Source organism: Agrilus planipennis, unplaced genomic scaffold (assembly GCF_000699045.2).
Source record: "Agrilus planipennis isolate EAB-ADULT unplaced genomic scaffold, Apla_2.0 scaffold39, whole genome shotgun sequence".
NCBI lineage: Eukaryota > Metazoa > Arthropoda > Insecta > Coleoptera > Buprestidae > Agrilus > Agrilus planipennis.
In genome coordinates this window covers 264,419-286,675 of record NW_020439074.1, presented here as the reverse complement: position 1 = coordinate 286,675, position 22,257 = coordinate 264,419, and the positions used below count along the sequence as shown (strand labels likewise).

The window sequence follows — 22,257 nt, the reverse complement described above, 5'->3', positions numbered from 1 at the left end:
GCGCACATCTTCCAAAAGCTACTGGGTATATTTTGATCAAATTTTTTTAATTTTATTCTTTAGACTTCAGGTCTTTATTTTCAGTATAAATTATTTAATATCAACTTATTAAAAGTTTTATACACATATGGATAACAACAATGACCTTAACGACCTCAGTAGCTGCAACTATGCATATTACTACCGAGAAGAAGAGTAAACAACGCAGTGCGCTTCAACTGGTGAGGGAGAAAACTTCTACTTCCGCCTCATCGTAAAGTAAGCGACATACGCGCACCATTTGCATAACTGATATGATCCTTCCTAGTTCTGTCTTAGCGGGCAAAAATGCGGGAATCGGCTAGTTTATAAATATTTATATGCAAAATTTAATATCTTTTTTGTGAAGCTCAGGAGTACTAGCGCTTATCTGTTAATAAAATGTTAAACATTTTTTGCTCTACGTTTATTGATCAGGCGCAATTTAATTTTTTAAATTATGTATTTCACTTAAAAGAAATACTTAAAATTAGTCCAACTTTGAGTGCTTAAGTGCTTTAACATTTTGGTATTAATTAACATTAATTCTTATAATAATGCTTAGTCATATGCTCAAACTTGGTCATTGATTATGGTCATTACCTTTAATAAAACTTTTTCATTAAAACGATATTAACATAACACATTAAATACATTTAAATTTTATTTCAAATAATAATTATTAAAAATAGCGAAAAAAGGTTTAAACATCCAAAAACAAGTAGAGTAAGTGAAATTTGGCATTAATTATTTTTTTGCTTAATAAAAATTATTTCTAATTTGTCAGATAAATATTATCCAATGTGAAAGTCTGTTCTCCGTTTTTAAACAACATTTATTTCTGCTGTCGGCTCATGTGCCCAAAACACACCACCATTCTCCGCAACAGTTGCGCTAAAAAAATACATAATAAACATGCAATGTGGGCAAACAATTACAGTGATTAAAAAACTGCAATTTTTTGCTTAAGTACTTACAAAATGGTAAGAGGTCCTTTTACTTGCGGCGATTTCCACTTCAAGGTTAAATTCTTTTTAGCTTTTGTGTTTTTGTGCGTGGCGGAACTCTGAAAAGCCAATAGTATTGTGCTTCATATATAAAACACATACTTAGCGTATTTTTTTAAATTTTTTGTGACAAATATTACATTAAAATAAATAAAAGTATAAAGTAAGACTTTCTACAAGCATCTAAGCTGCTTAACTAGAAGACGTACTAAATTCATTCTAATTTATTTTGGTGTTTTTTTTCTTTATGGTGTTTGTTATTTACCATTTTAACATCTAATATACTTTTATTAATACATAATAAACAAAATTTAAAATGATCGTGTCGTTGACGATGTAACTTACGTTAAAAAATTATCATAAAGTTGCGTATTGCGGAAATTACGTCAATGAATTCTTCTAATTATCCTATTATTTCAAGTGAGAATAATTAACTTTTAATTGAAAATATTATAGCTTTACGACTTCTGCTGCTGCGAATGTTTTTTTTAAATACCTATGCAATATTTTTTAAAAATTTAACTGATAAATCCCTAGCAGTACCTATAAATATATTTTTATTGTTGTTGATATTAATAGTTTATTACGAGTTTTATAATATTTAAAGTATATTACAACTTTTTTTTAATTTCAGTTAGGCTGCATTATCATTTGTTAAATTGCTTTCCAATTTTTCAAAAGCAGAAGCTATTCTTAAAAAAAAACAATTCTTAACTAATTGCTTACATTTTTGTTTCCATGACAAGTGAGAACTTTTGAGAGTTGGTCTGTATCCGGGATTATGAAAGTTCCGACTGCTTTATTTTTATTATCTCTTACTTGCAAAAGGTAGCCTTTGAATTCCTTATCACCAGATATTGTGATATCTATTGTATCTCCCCTTGTAATTGTTGGTTTACTCACTTCAACGGTATATGGAAACTTTGATTTTTGGGGTTCTACACCGTGTTTAGGGACCATATCTTCACACGTTTCCGGGGGCGCTCCCCCGGGATGTGCATTAATTGACGCGATCGCCATAATGACAAGAACCGATAGTGTAATGGAATTCATTCCTACTTAAAAACATTTCAATTAATATCTCAAAAACAAAAAAAACATAAACAATATAAAGTATCAGTGAAAAACTGAAAGGTGGTATAAAAATAAAATAATTTTTTAATTTTAATAAATCGATAAACATATCAAATGAAACTTTTAATTATTATAAATGCCAAATAACATTTTGATGTATTTATCTTATAAAATAATCGTGTAATTCATCATAATACCTCATTTGTATTGATTGGTGTTTCATAGTTTAAATCGGTTCTATTTCTTTATTTAATATTATGCTAATAATTATTAATTAAAATTTTTAAAATGTTGCATGAAGTTTGATTAGTATGTAAATATTTAAAAGATAAAGAACTACCTATAGTTTTACTTGATCTTTTGCATTACGCTTTACCTATTCGGAAATAATTCTTAAATGATATGTCGACAAACTTGTTTTAAGATTTTACTAAAATTAATTTACATACATTAAACACGTGTATTACTATGACATTACTACCTTTTATTAACTCTTAAAAAAACTGTGATGCTTTTCTCTGTTCATTTATTAGAAAATCACTTTTAATTAATACCATATCTCATTAAGCTTATTACTAGTTTTTTGTATTTATTTAAATTTGCATCATAGGATTAAAAAACAACGATATTTCATTACAATAGTGTAATTATCATTGTTATAATACTTATTAACAAAAAAATTAAATTGTCATTTAGAATTATTAACAAAATTAATTGGTTCAGCTGGGCGTATAAAAATAAATTGTAAGTATTCAAATTAAAGCATGTGTTATTTTTATTTCCACCTACAAGATAAATACGAATCTGATGTTAATGGTTGGTCTACAAGTCCAAACATCTATTTGTAGATTTAATTGACACTAAATTGTAAGAATTGACTACCCCAAAAACTTACTAATTGATTAGATCTTATGCACAAACAATTTCCTTTTGCTATTTAACTAAAATTAATACTTAATTTACCGTAACAAATATAGGTACTTAAGAACAAAGCATTAAATTGGCTGAGTAAGAATTTTTTTTTGTAGATTTTGATTATTCTGTGAAATGTACTTTTGTACCTAATTGAAAATGTTGTACTTACTGGATAAATTACTTCGTTCGCCGACAAGCACTGGCAATGAGTCGTTTTGACGTTGAAAGCAAAATTTGTTATAACACAAATACTTCTTTTACTTTCAATTTCAATAATTTATGTGCGTATCTGTATCTATGTGTGCAAACGGTGTATAGAGGGGACGCTGAGGGGACCACGCAACAGGTGTTATTTAAGTACACACATTTTTATATTAGATGCTTGGATTTACGAAATTCTTACATACGTTAAAAGAAGAATTTTTACTTTTTTCTTAATCTTATTGATACTGTAGTTCCGTAGAACATGTACCAAAATAACAGTTTCTACAATAATTAGATATCTACTGCGTTCAACAGTTTCAAATAAGGTGATTTGCAAATACCAGAGAATTTTTAAAAAAGTTTTCTCAAAACATTTTCTTGCATGTATGTAGTTTTATTTATTTGTCTAAAACTTTTCATTTATTTTATTGCAACATAAAGAAAAAAATCTTCTTTAAAAAACTATTTTATAAATTTTTATGTTTAATAAACTTATTTTAGTTTGAAAGATATTTTTCTTAATGTTAAATGAGAATAACACAGTTTTTAGATGTTCCCACAAATAAATACTATTTGTATTAAAGGGTACAGCACATCATTCGTTTTTGGTTTTTCTTTATGGTTCGATAGAATTTTCTATTTCCTTTTCAAACGAGTGATGACTATAAATACCGCATGTTCAAATATTATTAATTCCTACCTGATTAAATGTTATTAATTCAGTAACCTTAAAAAAGGTCATATAATTATTACCTAATAGCAATTTTTTTCATGAAAATAACACTTGAAGAAGCAAGCATCGATTCATAATGTATGAGTAATTTATCCAAAATTTCAAGATTCAACTTTAAAGGTTTTCATAGCGTTTTGAAAACTTCACAAATGTCACAATAAACTAATATTTTGCGATTATTATTGAATTTTATATTATTAATGAGGCACATTTTTTTATCAAGCTCATCTCGAAATCCCCTATATGTTTGTGTATTTCATTTTAATGCTGCAAGCTGCAATATTCGTAGGTACAATTTATAAATAAATGAAAGTGAAAAAGTTCTTTTTACATCGGTGAGCGATTTCCATTTCTCAGTATTTAAAATAAAATATCGAGAAAAATACGTTTGGGGTAAGCTAAACAATTTTAAGAGTGAGATTTGTCAAATTTTAATTTTTGGTTTGGTAATACAATGTAACACTCTGTATATATAATAACCAAATTAATTGTTGAGAATCGTAATTGTAATAATTTTACTGGTAGGTTGGGAGTTCTTACGAGGTCGACTCAGATATTACAAAATTTATTAACGCCATTTTGTCATGGTCAACTAACTGTACTCAGATATAAACGTACTTATTTGTTACTAGTTGCAGTAGGATTCTTTTCTATACAATTGAAACAGTACCGTAATTAGATAATATTTCATTCGCAATGTTAAATGCAAAGTATGTCACAAAATTTTCATGTGAAAAATTAACTTCTACTTTATTAGATCGGACCAAAAAATACCACTTTTACGTGAAAATTTTGATATAAAATTGAGTATGTTAGTAAGCCATATTATTATTCTTATATTATTTTATAATATCATAAACCTAAATTTCAAAGCAGGCTTAGTTATATATGAAATTTTGATGGACTTTCCTTGATTTTCAGTTGTATTATCCAAAGTTTTCCTAAATTCGACTCTGAATTTATAATTAAAAATTCTACTTTTACATTGTAATGCGTTTCGGTAACTGCGATGCTGATGCAGAGAAGCTAAGAAGCTAAGAAGTGAAAGGATTTTTTTCAGTTACGATATGTCAAGGTACCATTAACCCTATGGCCGCGTTTTTAAGCAAATATGCAACTAATAACAAAGTGATGAGATTCAGTTACGGTGCAATGGCATGCCTTATGTGAAATGACACTCATCAGGCATTTATTGCAATCAAAATTTATGTTATAATAAGATAAATTTTAAACCTATTATTCGTTCACATTTTAGTGTAAATACATCTACTTAATTGATGGTGATTATTCTTCATAACTAGAATGGGACGAACAAAAGTTTATTATTAAGTTAAAACCAACTGACCAACGCTTCGACTAAGATTCTTAGGGTTTTCCAAGGCTATAAGCTTTGATTACCTCTTTAATATTTAACTTAATGAAAAATTTGTATTTTTCCAAAAAAATAGAAAATGTGTAAATTAGTAATTCTTTATCTATTTTATTGTAAAATTGTTATAAAATCTGTATTTAGTTCGAAATTTAAACCATAAATTCTCATCGGCTTTTCCGCAAAAGGAATAAAAAGATAAAAACTATTCTCGATGTCGATTAACTCAGTAGTTTAAAGTATAGACAAGGTTAACAGTAAAATCGAGTTCTTTGTTCTTAACAATACTAAGTCTATATATTTAATGAATGCATGAGGTACCTTGGGTTGTAGTTAAAGTCCTTGTCATTCATATTCCAATGTTAGAAAGCAAATAATAATTACTTGCTTTATTAATTTACCTGTCTTAAAATTACATTACATATGTACAAAACCGTACATATTTCAGAAAAACGTACATATTACTGAAAATTTATAATAATTGAACAAAACGTAGTGCGTCTCAAATTTATACAACTAAAAATTAAATGCTGTTCGTTGGGAACCGGTTGAATCAATTTTGCTATTTTTTTTAATGCTCGTAATACTCCCAATAACTTTTTAATTAAACAACTTGCACTATGAAATTCTACGTACTTTTTTACATAATTATTCTTTCTCAATTCCTAATAAATACCTTCCATCTCTAACTAACTTATGTTTAAATTATTTCTTATATTTCAGGAAAAATAATGCCGTAAAGAATATATTTAGCACCGCACTGGAAAACCATTAAAACCATGAGATTCCACGTACCTTTTTATAGTATTATCATTTCTTAAAGCTTAGTAAATATCTTCCACATCCAAATAATTTTACTAGCGCTTTTTTATGTTTAAATTATTTTGTACAGTTTAGTAGAGATAATGTTGAAAAGTACTAATTAGGTAATGCACTTAGAAACCATTGAAAATAGGAGATTCCACGTACCTTTTTATAGTATTATCATTTCTTAAAGCTTAGTAAATATCTTCCATCTTCGAATAATTTTACGAGCGCTATTGTAAGTTCAAATTATTTTATAAACTTTAGGGAAAATAATGCCGCAAAGTACCTATTTGACATCGCACTCGAAAACTATTGGCACCATGAGATTCTACGTACTTTTTTACATAATTATCATTTCTTAAAGCTCAGTAAATATCTTCCACATCCGAATAATTTTACGAGCGCTTTTTTATGTTTACATTATTTTGTAAAGTTTAGTTGAGATAATGCTGGAGTGTACTCATTTGGGGTGGTACTCGAAAACCATTGACACTGTGAGATTCTACGTATCATTCTTATATAATTATCTTTAGCCAGATCTCCAAATAATTTTACGAGCGCTTTTCTATGTTTAAATTATTATTAAATTTTTTTGGGGTAGATTCACAATTATACGTTGTTGATCACAAAGTATTTTTTGTGTGAAAATATTTTTTTATTATAGAAAATAATTTTATTGGTGAGTATATGTACCTAAAAGAATAACTAATATTTGTCACACAATCAGTTGTTTAGATTCCGATGCGTATGTCCCAAGTCGGTTGGGAAATCTGGAAAAGTTACTTCAGTGTAAACTTATGACGTGGCAACAATACTGATTAATCAGTGAAGCGCTTTGCTTTTCTGAATAACTGAAGTAAATTGTTGATTACCTAATCGTAAGGTAATATTAGTAATAAATACAAAATGAATAAGGCGCTTGCTTAAGCAACCATATAAACAACAATACCAGCGGGTAATCTAGCAATAATTAAATCTTGACGTCAAATTTATTTCATTTTCTTTCCTTTGGGATATTCATGGATCATGCAAATTCGATTTCAACTAAATCTGGGCATTGATCCCCACACAATACTCCCTTATTCTTTCACTCTTTATTTTTCTCCTTTCCTCTATAAAAGATCTTTGGGTTTGGGCTCTAGTTTTCCCCATCGTGTTCTTAGTTTATATCTATTTACTTATATTAAATTATTTTTAAATTAGTATTAGATAATTAAAAGACTATAACCTATTCTCGTAATGAGAATTGGTTCAAATTGACTTGATAGATTTGCAATAGACAGAGAAATAAATTAACCAAACAAATGAAATAAAAGCAATTTAAATAAAATGTTTTACTGATATAAATTTTATTTGAGTATATTAATTAAAAATCCGAGCTGTATATGAAATACTATTTTTATGTATATAGGTCAATCATAAATAATCAAATCCACCTACTAACTGATTATAAGTAGGTATATGTGCTACTGATGATGGAGTATGGTTTTTTGCATGAACATATGATAATGAAAATCTAGCACTAACTGTTTGTGTATAGATAAGTATTACGGTTGCTTCTTTTCAATTTTTTATTTTTATTTAAAAGAGATACATTTTAGAATAACAACTAAAATAATAACTAAAAAGAAGTTTGAAAATAACTTATTTTTTTGTCAAATTTTTTATTTACGAATGTTATTAATAAAGAGAACTTTAATGAATGTTTGAATTTTCAATTATCTCCAAACTTTTATTTTATATAAATTTTTATCGCAGATCGATTGTTTTACTTCACTAAAGAAATTGTTAATACAATTGTTTCACATTCTACAGATTTACAGAAGTTTTGAATTAATTTTTCAAAAAATATCTTGGAAAATTATTTTTTTTTTATAGTGGATATGACTCAATTCAGCTTAGTACTCTTATCTACCATTAATAAGTTACAACAGAGTGCATTCTCTTCCATTTTAAGAAGTAAATTTTATTGAATTGTCTTTGTTGTCTGTTTGCAATTTTTAGTTTAATAGGTACGTGCTTTTTTTCTCCACGAAGCAAGTGCATTTATTGTAGAGTTTACACGAAATACTGTTATGACTTCGAATGTTCACCTGTAGCAGCAGAAAGAACGTGTGAAAGCGTATCAAATATTGCTACAGCTAATGGCACAGTTGAATGTTGTTCGTAGTTAGTTGTCATTTTGATGTTTTGTTGTGTACACGTATTAATTTAATAGTCAATGTGCAGTGATAATGCCATCAGAAACCAGGGAACGGACACAACATAGTCATCCTGACAACTCTTTTGCTATTTCCGAAAAAAGGTACCCTTTATCAAATCGTATGCCAGATTGATAAGCAAATTCTAAATGCATACTTAATTTCTGCAGATAAATGAAAGGTTATTTTCCAAAAATTGAAAGTAAAAAGTTTGGTACAAGTTTTAGTGGAAAGTCTAATTTATGTGTCCCATACTGTACCTCTACATGTCACTTTCCCTTTAAATTATACATTGTACTTGTTGAGCCTGTTACTTGGCATATGGTCTGTGATAAAAAATAAATTTGTAGAGATTGTATATTTATAACATTTCTGTTGTCAGTAGCCTTATATAATTAGCAAGAAATAGTTCCTTAAATATGCAATGAAATCAAGAAAATGCACAATGATAGTTATTAGTTTTTGTTGATAGTTCTTATTGTTATTGTGCTAAAGATGTTATCTGTTAGACGCTTTTACAGGTAAACCACAATTGAATTCCATTAATAGACTGAAAACAAAAAAATCGATAACATTATTATAGGTATTAACTTTTTTAAATTAAACATTATCACGTGATAGCTGTAATACCGAAAAATATTTTTATTGTGTATGGGTTTTCTTGATAACCTGCTTCTACTAATATTTTTTTAATAGAGTGGTATTGTTTAATATATTTTACAAATGATATTTTAAAGCTGTAGAAAAGTGGAATGAGTTTTAAGAATGACTGAAATCGAAGAAGTTCAATTTACTAAACACTGGACTTCCTAAAACGAACAACTTTGGTATATCTTTTTCATTTAAACTATTTAAAATTTACCTTCGCTCTTTTACAAATATGTAGTTTACATTAATACGCAATAGTTTTGACCTTTTTCATTCATATTGTATTACAAATATGCGAATGCAATTTAGCTTATAAAAGAAATGACGAAACAAGGATTTAAAAAAATAAATAAACTATAAATATTAAACTGGTATACTATTAAATTCCATAAAAGATATATAAACATCGAAAAAGTCATTTTTAATTGTTGCTATGGCTGTATTTAATCTTTATTTCTTTATAAACATTAACTGTATAATCCTAAAATATGGGTTATCACAAGCAACAGAGGATAAGTATTAAATTATGTAGAAATAGGGATTACTGCAGCATTTATTACGAAGTTTTTATTGAATATTACTCACTACAGCCGGTGTTCGCTATAACCGAGTTCTAAAACGTTCCCTTTCTTTAATATAATTTATCACGGTTAATAAATGTATGTATGCATATACAATGTGCATAACATGTATTTATTATTCTGAACTTAATCTGCGGTTGTTATCATTAATCGGATCAAACAATAGTATGTAAGAATAATAGGGATTATACGTAGGTATGTAGTAAACCGTAATTTCAACATTAAGCTACTCATAAGTACATTATTATCCTAATAAGTAGTATGAGGAAAACGGTGTGCATGATGTAAGTCGGTTTTTTCCGGAGTAACAATAATAGGTTACGAAGGGACGAAAAATGTTATCAACCATAAAACTGTATCAAAATCGTCAAGTAAATAAGCGATAAGCAAATGATAGCCAAGAATTTTTTGACTTATTAAATGTAGAAGGGAAACAATTCGGCAATATGGGAATATGAGGTTCTGAAGTTCAGGAACTTATTCCGTATTACTTACAATAATTGTTAATGATAATAATAAAACCATACAACAATTGGTCAAATTGTAATTTGTTTACACGATCAAATAAATTGACCATCAAGAACAAAATGTGGTATGTACGAGGGTGGATTGATAAGTTTCCGGCCTGACCAAGAAAAACAAGGTTTTTAAAAATTTTTTTTTTTTATTTCTCAACATAATCTCCTCCAAGGCTGATACATTTCTCATAGCGGTGTTCCAGTCTATTAATGCCATCTCTATAGACTGATTCGTCAAGCTCCTCAAAATAACCATTTACAGNTTCAAAAATATTTTTGTAACTGCTAAACAAAAATGAATCCATTCCATGTTTTTTTAGCAGTTTTTATTTCCTTTTTAAAATTCTTGTTATAGAAGCCAGAATTCGACTGGAATTCGAAACAAACAGGACTTTTACTTAGTTCCTTCTTCTTCGGATATATTACGACTCAATTTGTTGGTGGATTCATAGGGGCAAAAGTTGGAGGCAAAAAGGTTTTCGGTCTTGGATTGCTTGTAACAGCAATCCTTACACTATTAACCCCATTATTAGCCAAACTAAGTTATGAAGTTTTGTTGGCTGTTCGAATTGTTGAGGGAGTGTTTGAAGTAATGTTATATTTTTAATATAAATTAATTCTGATCGTCATTAATATGGTATTATTATTTTAGGGAGTTACATATCCTTGTATACATGCAGTTTGGGCCAGATGGGCTCCACCATTGGAGAGAAGTCGCCTTGCCACGATAGCATTTGCTGGAAGTTATGTGGGAACAGTAATTGCGATGACCACAGGGGCACTTTTAGCGAATGCGTTTGGTTGGGAAAGCATTTTTTACGTATTTGGTAAGAAACAAGTAAAATATTGCTGGTACTGCCCTTTCTTTAATGATCTTTTCTATTTAACTTCAATTTTAAGCATACTCCTGACCTGTATCACTGTTAGATAAATTGGTTTTGGTTTCAGGTGTTATTGCTGTGATATGGTTTTTGGCGTGGTGGTTTATTGTAGCCGAGTCTCCCAGTGAAGATCCGCATATAAGTAAAAAAGAACTAAAGTACATTCTTAAAGCTCTAGGGGATAGAAATCAAAATAACGTAAAGCACCCTTGGAAAGATATACTCTCGTCTGCACCAGTTTGGGCTATTATTGTATCCCATTTTAGTGAAAATTGGGGATTTTATACCCTTCTCACACAATTGCCGAAATTCATGAAAGGTATTAAATGCAACTAGAATATATTTATCTTTATTATAAAATTTTGGTGACTTTTTCGATTTCAGAGGCCTTACATTTTGATTTGGCATCAAGTGGTGTTATGTCTTTTAAAATACTGTTATATCCGTTATATTGTTATACCTACTTTATTTAATTATAAAATTAGTATTTTTTTTCCGTAAAAATTATAATTTATGACAAAAACGTGATGCTTGTCTGTTGTTATTATTAGTTTATTATAGTAATGTTGCAGAGAAAGGTCCCAGTTAATTGTGTTGTAAGGTAATGGGTCATTTACAAAGTTTTTCTCGTTTCAAAACCACCTAATCCCCTATCACAAATATCTAAACACAATTAGGGCATGTATTAAAAATAATAACAATCGAAGCTATTAAAAAAATCACTGCATAAAATATCATTTTAAGGATATTTTCGAACAATGTAAAATAAAAGTTCAAATAACGAATCAGTTCAATAATTACCTGCTGTACGAACTACATCGAACTTATTTGAAGATACGCTAATTATAGTGAAAAACAACGAATAATTTGGTAATGTTATTCCTTACATTGAAGGTCATTTATCGTTTGAAATTTGTTAATTGAAAAGGTAAAACATGACTTATTAAATAATCAGCGGTTACAGTTAAAGACAATTAGAGCAAATTGTCTAACAAATTAGTGGCTAACAAGTTTTATTTTACAATTAGAAAGATATACATTTTAAAATTAAGGCTGATAAGAGACTACTAGAAATAAGGTAGATATTAATATTTCTTCAGAATAAACTGAAATTAAAGTTTTGTTTATATGTTTATAAACAATTGTAGATATAGTCTTTTATTGTCTGTAGGTTGGACGAAGAAGATGAAAATGAGGAAAAAATACCATGGTGGAAGATTTGGAAAAGGAGACGCTATTTGGTGGCATGTTTGGCATTCTTAGGATTTTGTAATATTTACACCCTTAGAGTGAATTTGAGTATAGCAGTTGTGGCAATGACAGAAAATAAGTCTGTTATATTAGAAAATGGTACAACAATATATGTGAGTTAGTAATCGATAGTTTGTATATTCATACGTATTATACATAGAAATAGAAAAGATTGTTTAACTATTTCACTAGACTAGACAGTAACAAAAATTCCAAATTCTACTATTCTCACATTCTCCTAACACATATTTCAGATATTTTACCTCCCCTTCCCTATCCCAAATCCTATAACCTACACCACCTGTCCTATTCTTTCTTCCAATATTTACATCCCCTACACTGTTTCCCTGTCCTAAATCTTGCTAGCACGTTTTTCCTTCCGCCTTTTAAATTCCTTGGCATTCAATACCCTTGTCAGTCCTACCAAAAAATCTTCCTTAGCCTCATCGCATATGGCGACTTTTCTATTTTTCATAGATCGTTTCCCCTTATCATCCAATTCCCCTACATTGATCTCCTTCCTAACTCACTCCCTCACGGGTCCCTGGTTAATTTTTAAGCTCATGAAAGCCTTCTCCTTTCTTTATCAAATCTAGTTTTTGTCCCTATTTCCAATACCTTCTTCCTCCAGATTTCCTCTCTGATACCCCATTTTCAGCCTCTCCAATCTCTCCTCATATTTTACTATTCTTTCTATCGCTTCTTCCCACATCTTTCTACATTTAGTCTCCCTTCTCATTTTTTGTTTTCCGTCATTTTATATATTGCAGTAATAAATGCTAAGCTTTGTCAGCAGTCTGTCGTAAACATCAACTAAATTTGATAGAAATCTCCATAAAAGAAAGATAAAATTTTGTTGACATTACTTGTAATAGCAAATAACGGAAGCTAATCCAGCAAGCTTATCATTTTACTGATCAAGAAATAATAACAAAAAGTATGTTTTCTTTCGAATAAATTTTCAAAAATATTTTTGTAACTGCTAAACAAAAATGAATCCATTCCATGTTTTTTTAGCAGTTTTTATTTCCTTTTTAAAATTCTTGTTATAGAAGCCAGAATTCGACTGGAATTCGAAACAAACAGGACTTTTACTTAGTTCCTTCTTCTTCGGATATATTACGACTCAATTTGTTGGTGGATTCATAGGGGCAAAAGTTGGAGGCAAAAAGGTTTTCGGTCTTGGACTACTTGTAACAGCAATCCTTACACTATTAACTCCATTATTAGCCAAACTAAGTTATGAAGTTTTGTTGGCTGTTCGAATTGTTGAGGGAGTGTTTGAAGTAATGTTATATTTTTAATATAAATTAATTCTGATCGTCATTAATATGGTATTATTATTTTAGGGAGTTACATATCCTTGTATACATGCAGTTTGGGCCAGATGGGCTCCACCATTGGAGAGAAGTCGCCTTGCCACGATAGCATTTGCTGGAAGTTATGTGGGAACAGTAATTGCGATGACCACAGGGGCACTTTTAGCGAATGCGTTTGGTTGGGAAAGCATTTTTTACGTATTTGGTAAGAAACAAGTAAAATATTGCTGGTACTGCCCTTTCTTTAATGATCTTTTCTATTTAACTTCAATTTTAAGCATACTCCTGACCTGTATCACTGTTAGATAAATTGGTTTTGGTTTCAGGTGTTATTGCTGTGATATGGTTTTTGGCGTGGTGGTTTATTGTAGCCGAGTCTCCCAGTGAAGATCCGCATATAAGTAAAAAAGAACTAAAGTACATTCTTAAAGCTCTAGGGGATAGAAATCAAAATAACGTAAAGCACCCTTGGAAAGATATACTCTCGTCTGCACCAGTTTGGGCTATTATTGTATCCCATTTTAGTGAAAATTGGGGATTTTATACCCTTCTCACACAATTGCCGAAATTCATGAAAGGTATTAAATGCAACTAGAATATATTTATCTTTATTATAAAATTTTGGTGACTTTTTCGATTTCAGAGGCCTTACATTTTGATTTGGCATCAAGTGGTGTTATGTCTGCACTCCCTTACTTGGCCATGTCCATTTTTACGCTTATTTCTGGTTATTTGGCTGATATGTGCCTTGAAAGGAAATATCTAACAACAACGCAAGTAAGGAAGTTGTTTAATTGCGGTGCCTTCCTTGCCCAAACAGTTTTTATGTTATGTGCTGGATTTCTGTTGTCACCAGTTGTATCCAGTATATGTTTGACATTAGCAGTAGGTCTTGGAGGATTCGCGTGGTCAGGATTCAGGTTTGTAGAGTGTACTAACCAATCAAAATTTTGAGTAGGAAAATTGAAAGAAAATTATACGCTGCATAAATGAGTAAATGCTAGTTTAAAGACCAGTTAATTATTTATTCTGTTTCAGTATTAATTATTTAGATGTGGGACCTGCACATGCAAGTGTAATAATGGGCATTGGAAATACCTTTGCTACAGTTCCTGGGATCATAAGTCCTGCTTTAACTGGGTTTTTAGTAGTTGACGGCGTAAGTATTTAGAAATAGATCTTAGGCCACTTTCACAGTGCGATAACGACACGATACGACAAACTGTGTGCAGTAAATCGTGTCGTTATCGCATTGTGTGAAAGTAGCCTTACTGGAATAAAATAATTAGAAGTGGTCTGTATTCTGTTGAAACTGCCAGACGCGGATCCCTATTTCGATCTTTTTGGATCTCATCAGCGCGCCGCAGACAGCTCCGACAGAACACAGACCAACTTTTACCTGCTGTCTTAACAGCGCGTTTTAGAAAATACCACAAATGGCGCGGTAAACGCCATCTGTAGTACGATGCTACATTACAGACCAATTTTTACCTGCTGTCTTAACAGCGCGTTTTAGAAAATACCACAAATGGCGCGGTAAACGCCATCTGTAGTACGATGCTACACTGACAGACGCGAATCGCGATTTGGATCTTTTTGGATCTCATTAGCATCGTACTTTTGTGGTATTTTCTGAAACTCATGATGAATTAGAAAACGCAGATACTCATGTTCTAAACCGTGTCGATTTTTGAAGATATACGTGAAAAGTCTGAAATGTTTACAGCCGGTCAATAAATAAACATCACTTTACATAATTTTTATTGCTAAGTTTGCTTATTGCATTTACATTTTATGCCAACTTGGTATAATATTGACCTATAAACAGATAAGATTTAAACGTATCTATAAAATATTTTCAAGCAAGAGAGTTATAATAAAAAATAGCACACTTTTAAAACTTCCACGTTTGTTTTTTATTTCTATCGTATATTTTAGCGACGTGATTCAACTGATTAAATTCTTTTTAGAGTCCGTCAGAATGGCGTAATGTGTTCTACATAGCGGGCGGAGTTTACCTTTTCGGGAGTATAATTTATGGGTTCTTTGCGTCCTCAGAGTTGCAACCATGGGCATGGGAGTCACAAACTTTGAATCCCTCTTCCAAAAAAACTAAAGGAGTGGAAAATCAAGGATACGTATCCGAAACATGAACAAAAACAATAACAGAGTAATTTTCTCAAATTTAAGTGAATGTATAGTATTAATTTATTGAATTGTTTATGAAGATTAGTAAAAAAATTGAATGCTTGTCTGTACAAATAAAAACAAAAGATTGGTATCTAAACCAATAAAAAATAAGAACGTAACTGCATTTTTTGCGAACGACCCCTAACTGTTTAAAATATTTTTTTTTATTGAATTTATCACTCATTGATATTTTAGTTAAATCTCGAAATTAAAAGAGTTATTATTATATGATATTCATACGTATACTGCGAATTCCTGAATATTATAATAATTTCTGTTGGTGAAAATGCGGTGTATTATACATACATTTGAGACATAAATTACTTCCTATAATAATTCTCTCGATATCTTAATCCCAATTCTAAATAATTCTAGATTACTATCATATAATTACATTCTTTATCGCTCATTTATATTACCCTTTGTCGATATTATTTTTAAAAAATAGTGTTTTACCTTTCGTTTTAATAACAACATATTGAAGTTAGTGAATGCAGGCTTCTCGTTATAAATAATACGCTCTAGTGCACCTGCTGCTCTTTATAATATAATCAGACTAAGAACAATAAATGCAATAACTAATAAATATGGCAGATTTAGAAGGAACACCAAAATTCAGTCACGACAAGGGGTATGTACTTACTTCATATTTTTCCATAAATTAAATTTTTTAAACGTAATTTTCATAATCCGCTAATTCTTTTGAAGAAACAAAAATCAAATTTTCAATGAATGTTAAAACTAAATGGCAATAAATTGTATTTAGTTATAAATATATCTGTTAACTTTTTGTGTTTTCTTACTAAAATTTGTTTCTGTTATGAAAGGAAAATAATTTACAGTTTTTTATTTATTGTGCATGCACATTTTTATTGATTTTTCATCATAAAGTTCCAGCCCGTTTCTTTACTTTAACTTTTCTAACAAATAAGTTTTAATTACTTTTTTCAATTCCTTGACTATAATAAATGACAAAGAATCTGTATTCTATAGATAAATAATATTTTTATTCAATTATATGTAAGTCTTTGTACTAATTAAATCAATAAATTATGTACTTATAATGACAAATTAGTTTTAAAGGTAACAGTGAGCTTTTAATAGTAAAGCTTTCGTAGATATATAAATATTTTTCTGTGGCAAGTACAAGCACTTACTATTTAGAATTAATTCAAAGCCCTTATGTGTCATATAGCAATTTTTGGAATATGTTGACATTCAAAAAATAAAAAACAATAATTTATTAACGAACGTATTATGTGTACTTCAATATTAAATTATTTGACGATAACGGAATTAACTACTTAGTAAAGCTGTCATTTAGGTTCATCCCCTCGTGATGAATAGCACCGTTTATTAAAATTAAGAAAATGAATTGGAGTTTGTTGTTAAACAACAAAATATAATCAGCATTTGCATAAATGTTCTGTGAAAATGAAGCCCAAAAATGACAATAAGCGCTCTTTCAGTATTATAGAAGAAAAACTTGAAAAAGATTTTCCGTGGTGGAAAATATGGAAAAGACGAAGATACGTGGTATCGATACTTGCTTTTATTGGATTCTTCAACATTTATTCTTTAAGGTCCAATTTAAGTGTAGCTATAATAGCAATGGTAGAGAATAGAACGATCACATTAGAAAATGGAACCACAATATACGTTAGTAAAAACTTTTTCTGGATTAATATTAAGCAAATATCGGGTAGCAAATACACATGCTGTCTTACTGAAAAAAATAAAAAGATTTTCTACTATTAAGGTTAAGCTGACTCAGAATAATTTGACATATGATATTTCAGGAACAAGAATTCGATTGGAATTCGTCTCAAACGGGAGTTCTTCTCAGTGCTTTCTTTTGGGGATACATTACCACCCAGTTAATAGGAGGTATACTTGCCGAACGTTATGGGGGTAAAAAGTTGTTTGGTTTCGGGGTATTTACAACAGCAGTTCTTACACTGTTTACCCCTTTAGTAGCTAAACAAAGTTACGCTGGTTTATTAGCATTACGGATAATTGAAGGAATTTTTGAGGTAATTATAAAATTAGCTGTGTTTTATATTTCAGGAAAGAGAAAAAACTACAATCGTAACTTGATAATGTGAACCGAGAAAAAGAACAGTCGTTCACATTATCGATTTGTTCACAGTAACGAATGTTATATTTAATATAATTACTATAATTAAGAAAATAAACGCCCATACTTACAAACGTAAACCACTTCTAAGTGCATCAACAAACGCACAAAGCAATAGCGAAATATTATTTTTAGTTAAAAAAAATAAGAAAATGTTTCTGAAGATTTTTTTGGATAATGGCTTTTTTGTTAAACCATCAAATCAGTCACTATTACCTTATTTTATTCACTGAGTTACTGGTTAGGATTTGCAGTAAGCAGATCACACAACCTCGAAATATGTACCCATCTGAAATAAGCCTCTTCAGCTAATACGACTGGGAAAGTACCAAAATATAAGAAAATTAAAATAGCGCAACACAATAACCGCGAAATATGTCAATGAATTTGTCAATAGACCGTGTAGGCCTAAGGGCGGTAAAAGCTCAGAGGCGACAGATTTTGTAGTTTTTGTACGAAAAAAGCTCAACGATTTAGAGCTTTACGGTTCAGCAATGAGAAATTCATTTTCCCTGTCATGCTTCTTCTAATGAATGTACAGAGAACCCCGAATCAGCATCATTATCATCACTTAATTTGAGAAACCAATCTTTGTGCAAATTTTACCTAAACAGAGAGACATGCATACAATTGTTTAAGAGAAAGTAGCTTTCTTTATTTAAAATAAGTGAAAAAATATCAGAGGTTTTCATTATCTCAAAAAAATTCGACTCTGGCTTTTCTATTGATAAAAACTGAGATAATTATTACTATAATCTATGACGATAAATATTATCAAGGCAATAAAAAGTTAAGTAAAAAAGTGTAATTCTTGCTTCATTTTACAATTTATTTTACGACTTATTCAATTATTTCATTTGGTTCGTAATACCTACCTAACCCACTCATGATGCGAGTGAGTGAGTAATATCCAATTACATTTGTTTAGTCAACGGCTGTATCCGAATCCTTTGGATATTTATTACCTTTCCACAAATCTATGTGTATGTTTCTTCACATCCTAAACTATTAAACGATGTAGTGAAAGTATTTGAATACAGGAATTCAGAGTTATACTTCGTTTAATTTCTGTAGCGATGTAACATTCAGTTTGACCGGCGCAAAGTAGAAAAGAACAGCACTAGGTCAGAAAAGAAAGGAGACAACTCTCGGTCAAACTCTTAACCGGCGAGGAGCGTATAATCCATACAGTACTGCACCGAAAAATTTACCATTTTATCCACTAAAATTGCATTGCTCAAATGTGCTGTTATTGGTACCATTTACTACTGAAAATATCAACGAGATGCTTATTTATATTTGAAGACATATTAAAGGCTTTAACGATTGTTTTCGACTCGCACTACTATTCATGATTGAAGTAAACTTTTGGCAGGTACTGTATGAAAAAGTATGTTTAATGAACAAGAGTCGAGAGTATAATGAGCTTTTTTCTCCCTACCTACGATTTTGCCAGCGCGCATCAAGACATTGGAAGGGGCACATCGCTAGAGAAAGTAAATGAAGTATAATTTTGCAACTAATAGTATCCGTATCTTGTATCCAGTATCCAGGCGCTATTGTTGGTATTCGTAATCGACATCAGGATATAATTTACGATTAGCAGTATCCTAGCTGCTTAAATACTTTCAATAGCAAATAATACCGAGTGTTCTTCTTCGTTTCTACAGGGCGTTACTTATCCCTCAATTCATTCCGTTTGGGCAAGGTGGGCACCCCCATTGGAACGAAGTCGACTTGCAACATTTGCTTTCGCGGGGAGTTATGTAGGCGCTGTAGTATCTCTGACTCTTAGTGGTGTTATTGGTGACACATTGGGTTGGGAAAGCATATTTTACATATTCGGTAATTTCAAAAACAATTTTAATGTTTTTTTTTATGTTGCAAAGGTTTCCTATTTTAAAGGTGTTTTTGCAACATTGTGGTTTTTCTGTTGGTGCTTTCTTATTGCTGAGTCTCCAAGTGAAGATAGATTCATAAGTAAAGAGGAATTGGACTACATTTCAAAGTCATTAAATAAGAATGACGAGGACAACAGAAAAGTAAAACATCCTTGGAAGGAGATATTAACATCAATGCCGTTTTGGGCAATAACCTGCTCTAACTTTAGCGAAAATTGGGGATTCAACACCCTCTTAACACAGTTGCCCACTTTTATGAACGGTACAAAAATTAAGTTATTTAGAATGCGGACTTAAATGATCATTTCTTTTTTATTTTAAGATGTCCTTAACTTCAATCTCACAGCAAGTGGTTCTCTCTCGGCCCTTCCCTATTTAGCCATGTCTATATGCACTATGCTTTCTGGATTTCTGGCAGATATGTGTTTGAAAAGAAAATATTTGAATACCACTCAAGTGCGAAAGATTTTTAACTGTGGTGCATTTATTTCCCAAACCGTTTTCATGCTTGGTGCCGCATTTTTAATGTCAGCAGTCGGCTCTACAATATGTCTCACTCTCGCAGTAGGCTTAGGAGGCTTCGCCCTGTCTGGCTACGGGTAATTATTCACACGAAAATGTTATTGCACGGTTGCACTCTTTCCTATCCTGAGCTAATCTTCGCATTTCTTTAAAACTAGAACAGTCCACATCCTTAACTATTTGCGAATAGTAATCTAATGTAGGTCTACCTCTACCCCTCCTAACTTCCGTTTCTGCCTCTAATATATCTCTGACTAGCCCTTCATGCCTGAGAAGGTGTCTTACTAACCTATCTCTCCTATTTCATATTGACTTCCATAGAGTCCTCTGTTCTCTTACTCTTTCTACCTCTTCATTTCTAACCTTCTCTATCCACAGTACCCTTATCATTCGTCTATAACACCACATTTCGAACGCTTCTAACCTTTTCTTTTCCGCCGCGCCCACTTTCCATGTTTCGCACCTGTACAGCGCCGTGCTCCAAAAATACACCTTTAACAACCTCTTTCGAATTCCTAATTAACCGTTCGGAAGCATAGAAGTGACTTAGCTGACTTCCTGGATACCTAAAATCATCCACTTCTTCTAATTTTTCGTCTCCTATCTCTCTTTCCCTACTTTTTCTTCCCTTGCATACCAGTATTTTAGTTTTATTTTTATTTATTTTCATACAGTACTGTTTTGTCAATACCGTTACGATTTTATTCAAAGGTATCTGTAACTCCTCCTTGTTAGATGCTAATACTGCTATTAAAGTGGTACATATATAATATTATTATGATAATTAGAGTTTTCATTCTTGAAAGGGTAAACTATTTGGACATTGGGCCTTCCCATGCTAGTGTTTTAATGGGTATCAGTAACACTTTCGCAACTATTCCTGGCATGGTTAGTCCAACGATAACTGGACTGATAGTACAGAATGGTGTAAGTAAATTGTAGAATTATTCCATTCATAATACCATTAAACCATTAAAAATACCATCTTATAGCGTATAACACATTTTAAGTTTTTGATAGACTGTTAAAAGAACAATGCCAAGGTTAGGACAATAAAAATGCCAAATTACTTCAACTATACGGTTGGTTGTTTTTAAAAACAATTGTAGGGCATAAAATTGTTTTGGTAGTGTATAATAGCAACCTAGAAAATATAAAAAGGTAATAGTCATGCCTTCAAAAGTTACCATTTTTAAAGGTCGTCTAGTGAATTAGATACTCGAATTTCAAGTAGTAGTAACTTTATGCCTTTGACAAAACGTGAGGGGAAAAGTATTGAAAAAGGTTGCGGTTGCAAAATATCAATTTCCATTTATAAATTTTAAAGCAATTGTGTATTTCTTCCTAAAATGTACTCTTGTAATCATCAGAGGATATTAATTTGCACGGATAGATTAGATTTCCTGATTATAATCATAAATTACTAAGACGAAATAAGTTTATAACTACAATTTATTGATACGATGCTATGTATTTATTAAATTTCAGACAGCAGATGAGTGGCGTATTATATTTTATATAGCTGCCGGTATTTACTTAATTGGTTGTATAATCTATGGATGTTTTGCAAGTGGAAAATTGCAGTCTTGGTCATTAGAAGCCAAACTTTTAAAGAAAAATGGTGGAGAAAATAATCAAACATATGTAGAAGATAATGATAATGTAGCATTTTCCGAGAACAATGAAATAAAAAAAATTTAACAACAAATACAACATCCCTTTGTAGTACAATATCCTATTCAATTCCTTCTCCATCAGGAGCAATTTCAAAAGAAATAATTATTATTATCAATATTTCCCAACGTGATCTTATGCGGCGAAACAGTTTTTGAGGATTAAGAAGTAAATAGTAGAAATTATATTGCCCAATGAATTCAAATTTTCATAAAGTAGAGGCAGAAACAAAGAATCTATTATTGTTATGAAACATCTAGGATGTAAAATACAAAGGTGAAATCGTATTTTATATTTTAAACTATTT

The 22,257-nt window shown here is 30.6% G+C and overlaps 3 protein-coding genes across 7 annotated transcripts; 2 read left to right on the top strand and 1 right to left on the bottom strand.

The window, feature by feature from the left end:
• Positions 1 to 596: 596 nt before the first annotated feature.
• LOC112905238 (putative defense protein Hdd11) lies at positions 597 to 3,288 on the bottom strand. 2 transcript variants are annotated; one of them, XM_025977239.1, is made up of 4 exons: positions 3,184 to 3,288; positions 1,752 to 2,083; positions 996 to 1,084; positions 597 to 912 (listed from the first exon to the last, which is right to left on the bottom strand). In XM_025977239.1, exons 2-4 carry the CDS (start codon positions 2,076 to 2,078, stop codon positions 843 to 845), a joined length of 486 nt encoding a protein of 161 aa, XP_025833024.1. In that variant the 5' UTR covers positions 2,079 to 2,083; positions 3,184 to 3,288; the 3' UTR covers positions 597 to 842. The 2 variants fall into 2 exon arrangements, with proteins under 2 accessions (XP_025833024.1, XP_025833025.1); XM_025977240.1 differs by having other exon boundaries at positions 1,752 to 2,080; positions 3,184 to 3,287.
• Positions 3,289 to 8,123: 4,835 nt separating this feature from the next.
• Positions 8,124 to 15,861, top strand: LOC108745039 (sialin). Of its 4 annotated transcripts, none has more exons than XM_018481075.2 (8): positions 8,124 to 8,432; positions 12,128 to 12,320; positions 13,260 to 13,493; positions 13,557 to 13,731; positions 13,853 to 14,104; positions 14,170 to 14,446; positions 14,565 to 14,685; positions 15,497 to 15,826. In XM_018481075.2, exons 1-8 carry the CDS (start codon positions 8,362 to 8,364, stop codon positions 15,677 to 15,679), a joined length of 1,506 nt encoding a protein of 501 aa, XP_018336577.1. In that variant the 5' UTR covers positions 8,124 to 8,361; the 3' UTR covers positions 15,680 to 15,826. The 4 variants fall into 4 exon arrangements, with proteins under 4 accessions (XP_018336577.1, XP_018336578.1, XP_018336575.1 ...); XM_018481076.2 differs by lacking the exon at positions 8,124 to 8,432 and adding an exon at positions 8,680 to 8,849 and having other exon boundaries at positions 15,497 to 15,861; XM_018481073.2 differs by lacking the exon at positions 8,124 to 8,432 and adding an exon at positions 9,863 to 10,149 and having other exon boundaries at positions 15,497 to 15,861.
• A 322-nt stretch (positions 15,862 to 16,183) lies between these two features.
• Positions 16,184 to 22,000, top strand: LOC108744992 (sialin-like). The gene is made up of 8 exons (XM_025977237.1): positions 16,184 to 16,347; positions 17,186 to 17,375; positions 17,516 to 17,749; positions 19,524 to 19,698; positions 19,759 to 20,016; positions 20,077 to 20,353; positions 21,083 to 21,203; positions 21,765 to 22,000. Exons 1-8 carry the CDS (start codon positions 16,304 to 16,306, stop codon positions 21,975 to 21,977), a joined length of 1,512 nt encoding a protein of 503 aa, XP_025833022.1. The 5' UTR covers positions 16,184 to 16,303; the 3' UTR covers positions 21,978 to 22,000.
• The last annotated feature ends 257 nt before the right edge of the window (positions 22,001 to 22,257 follow it).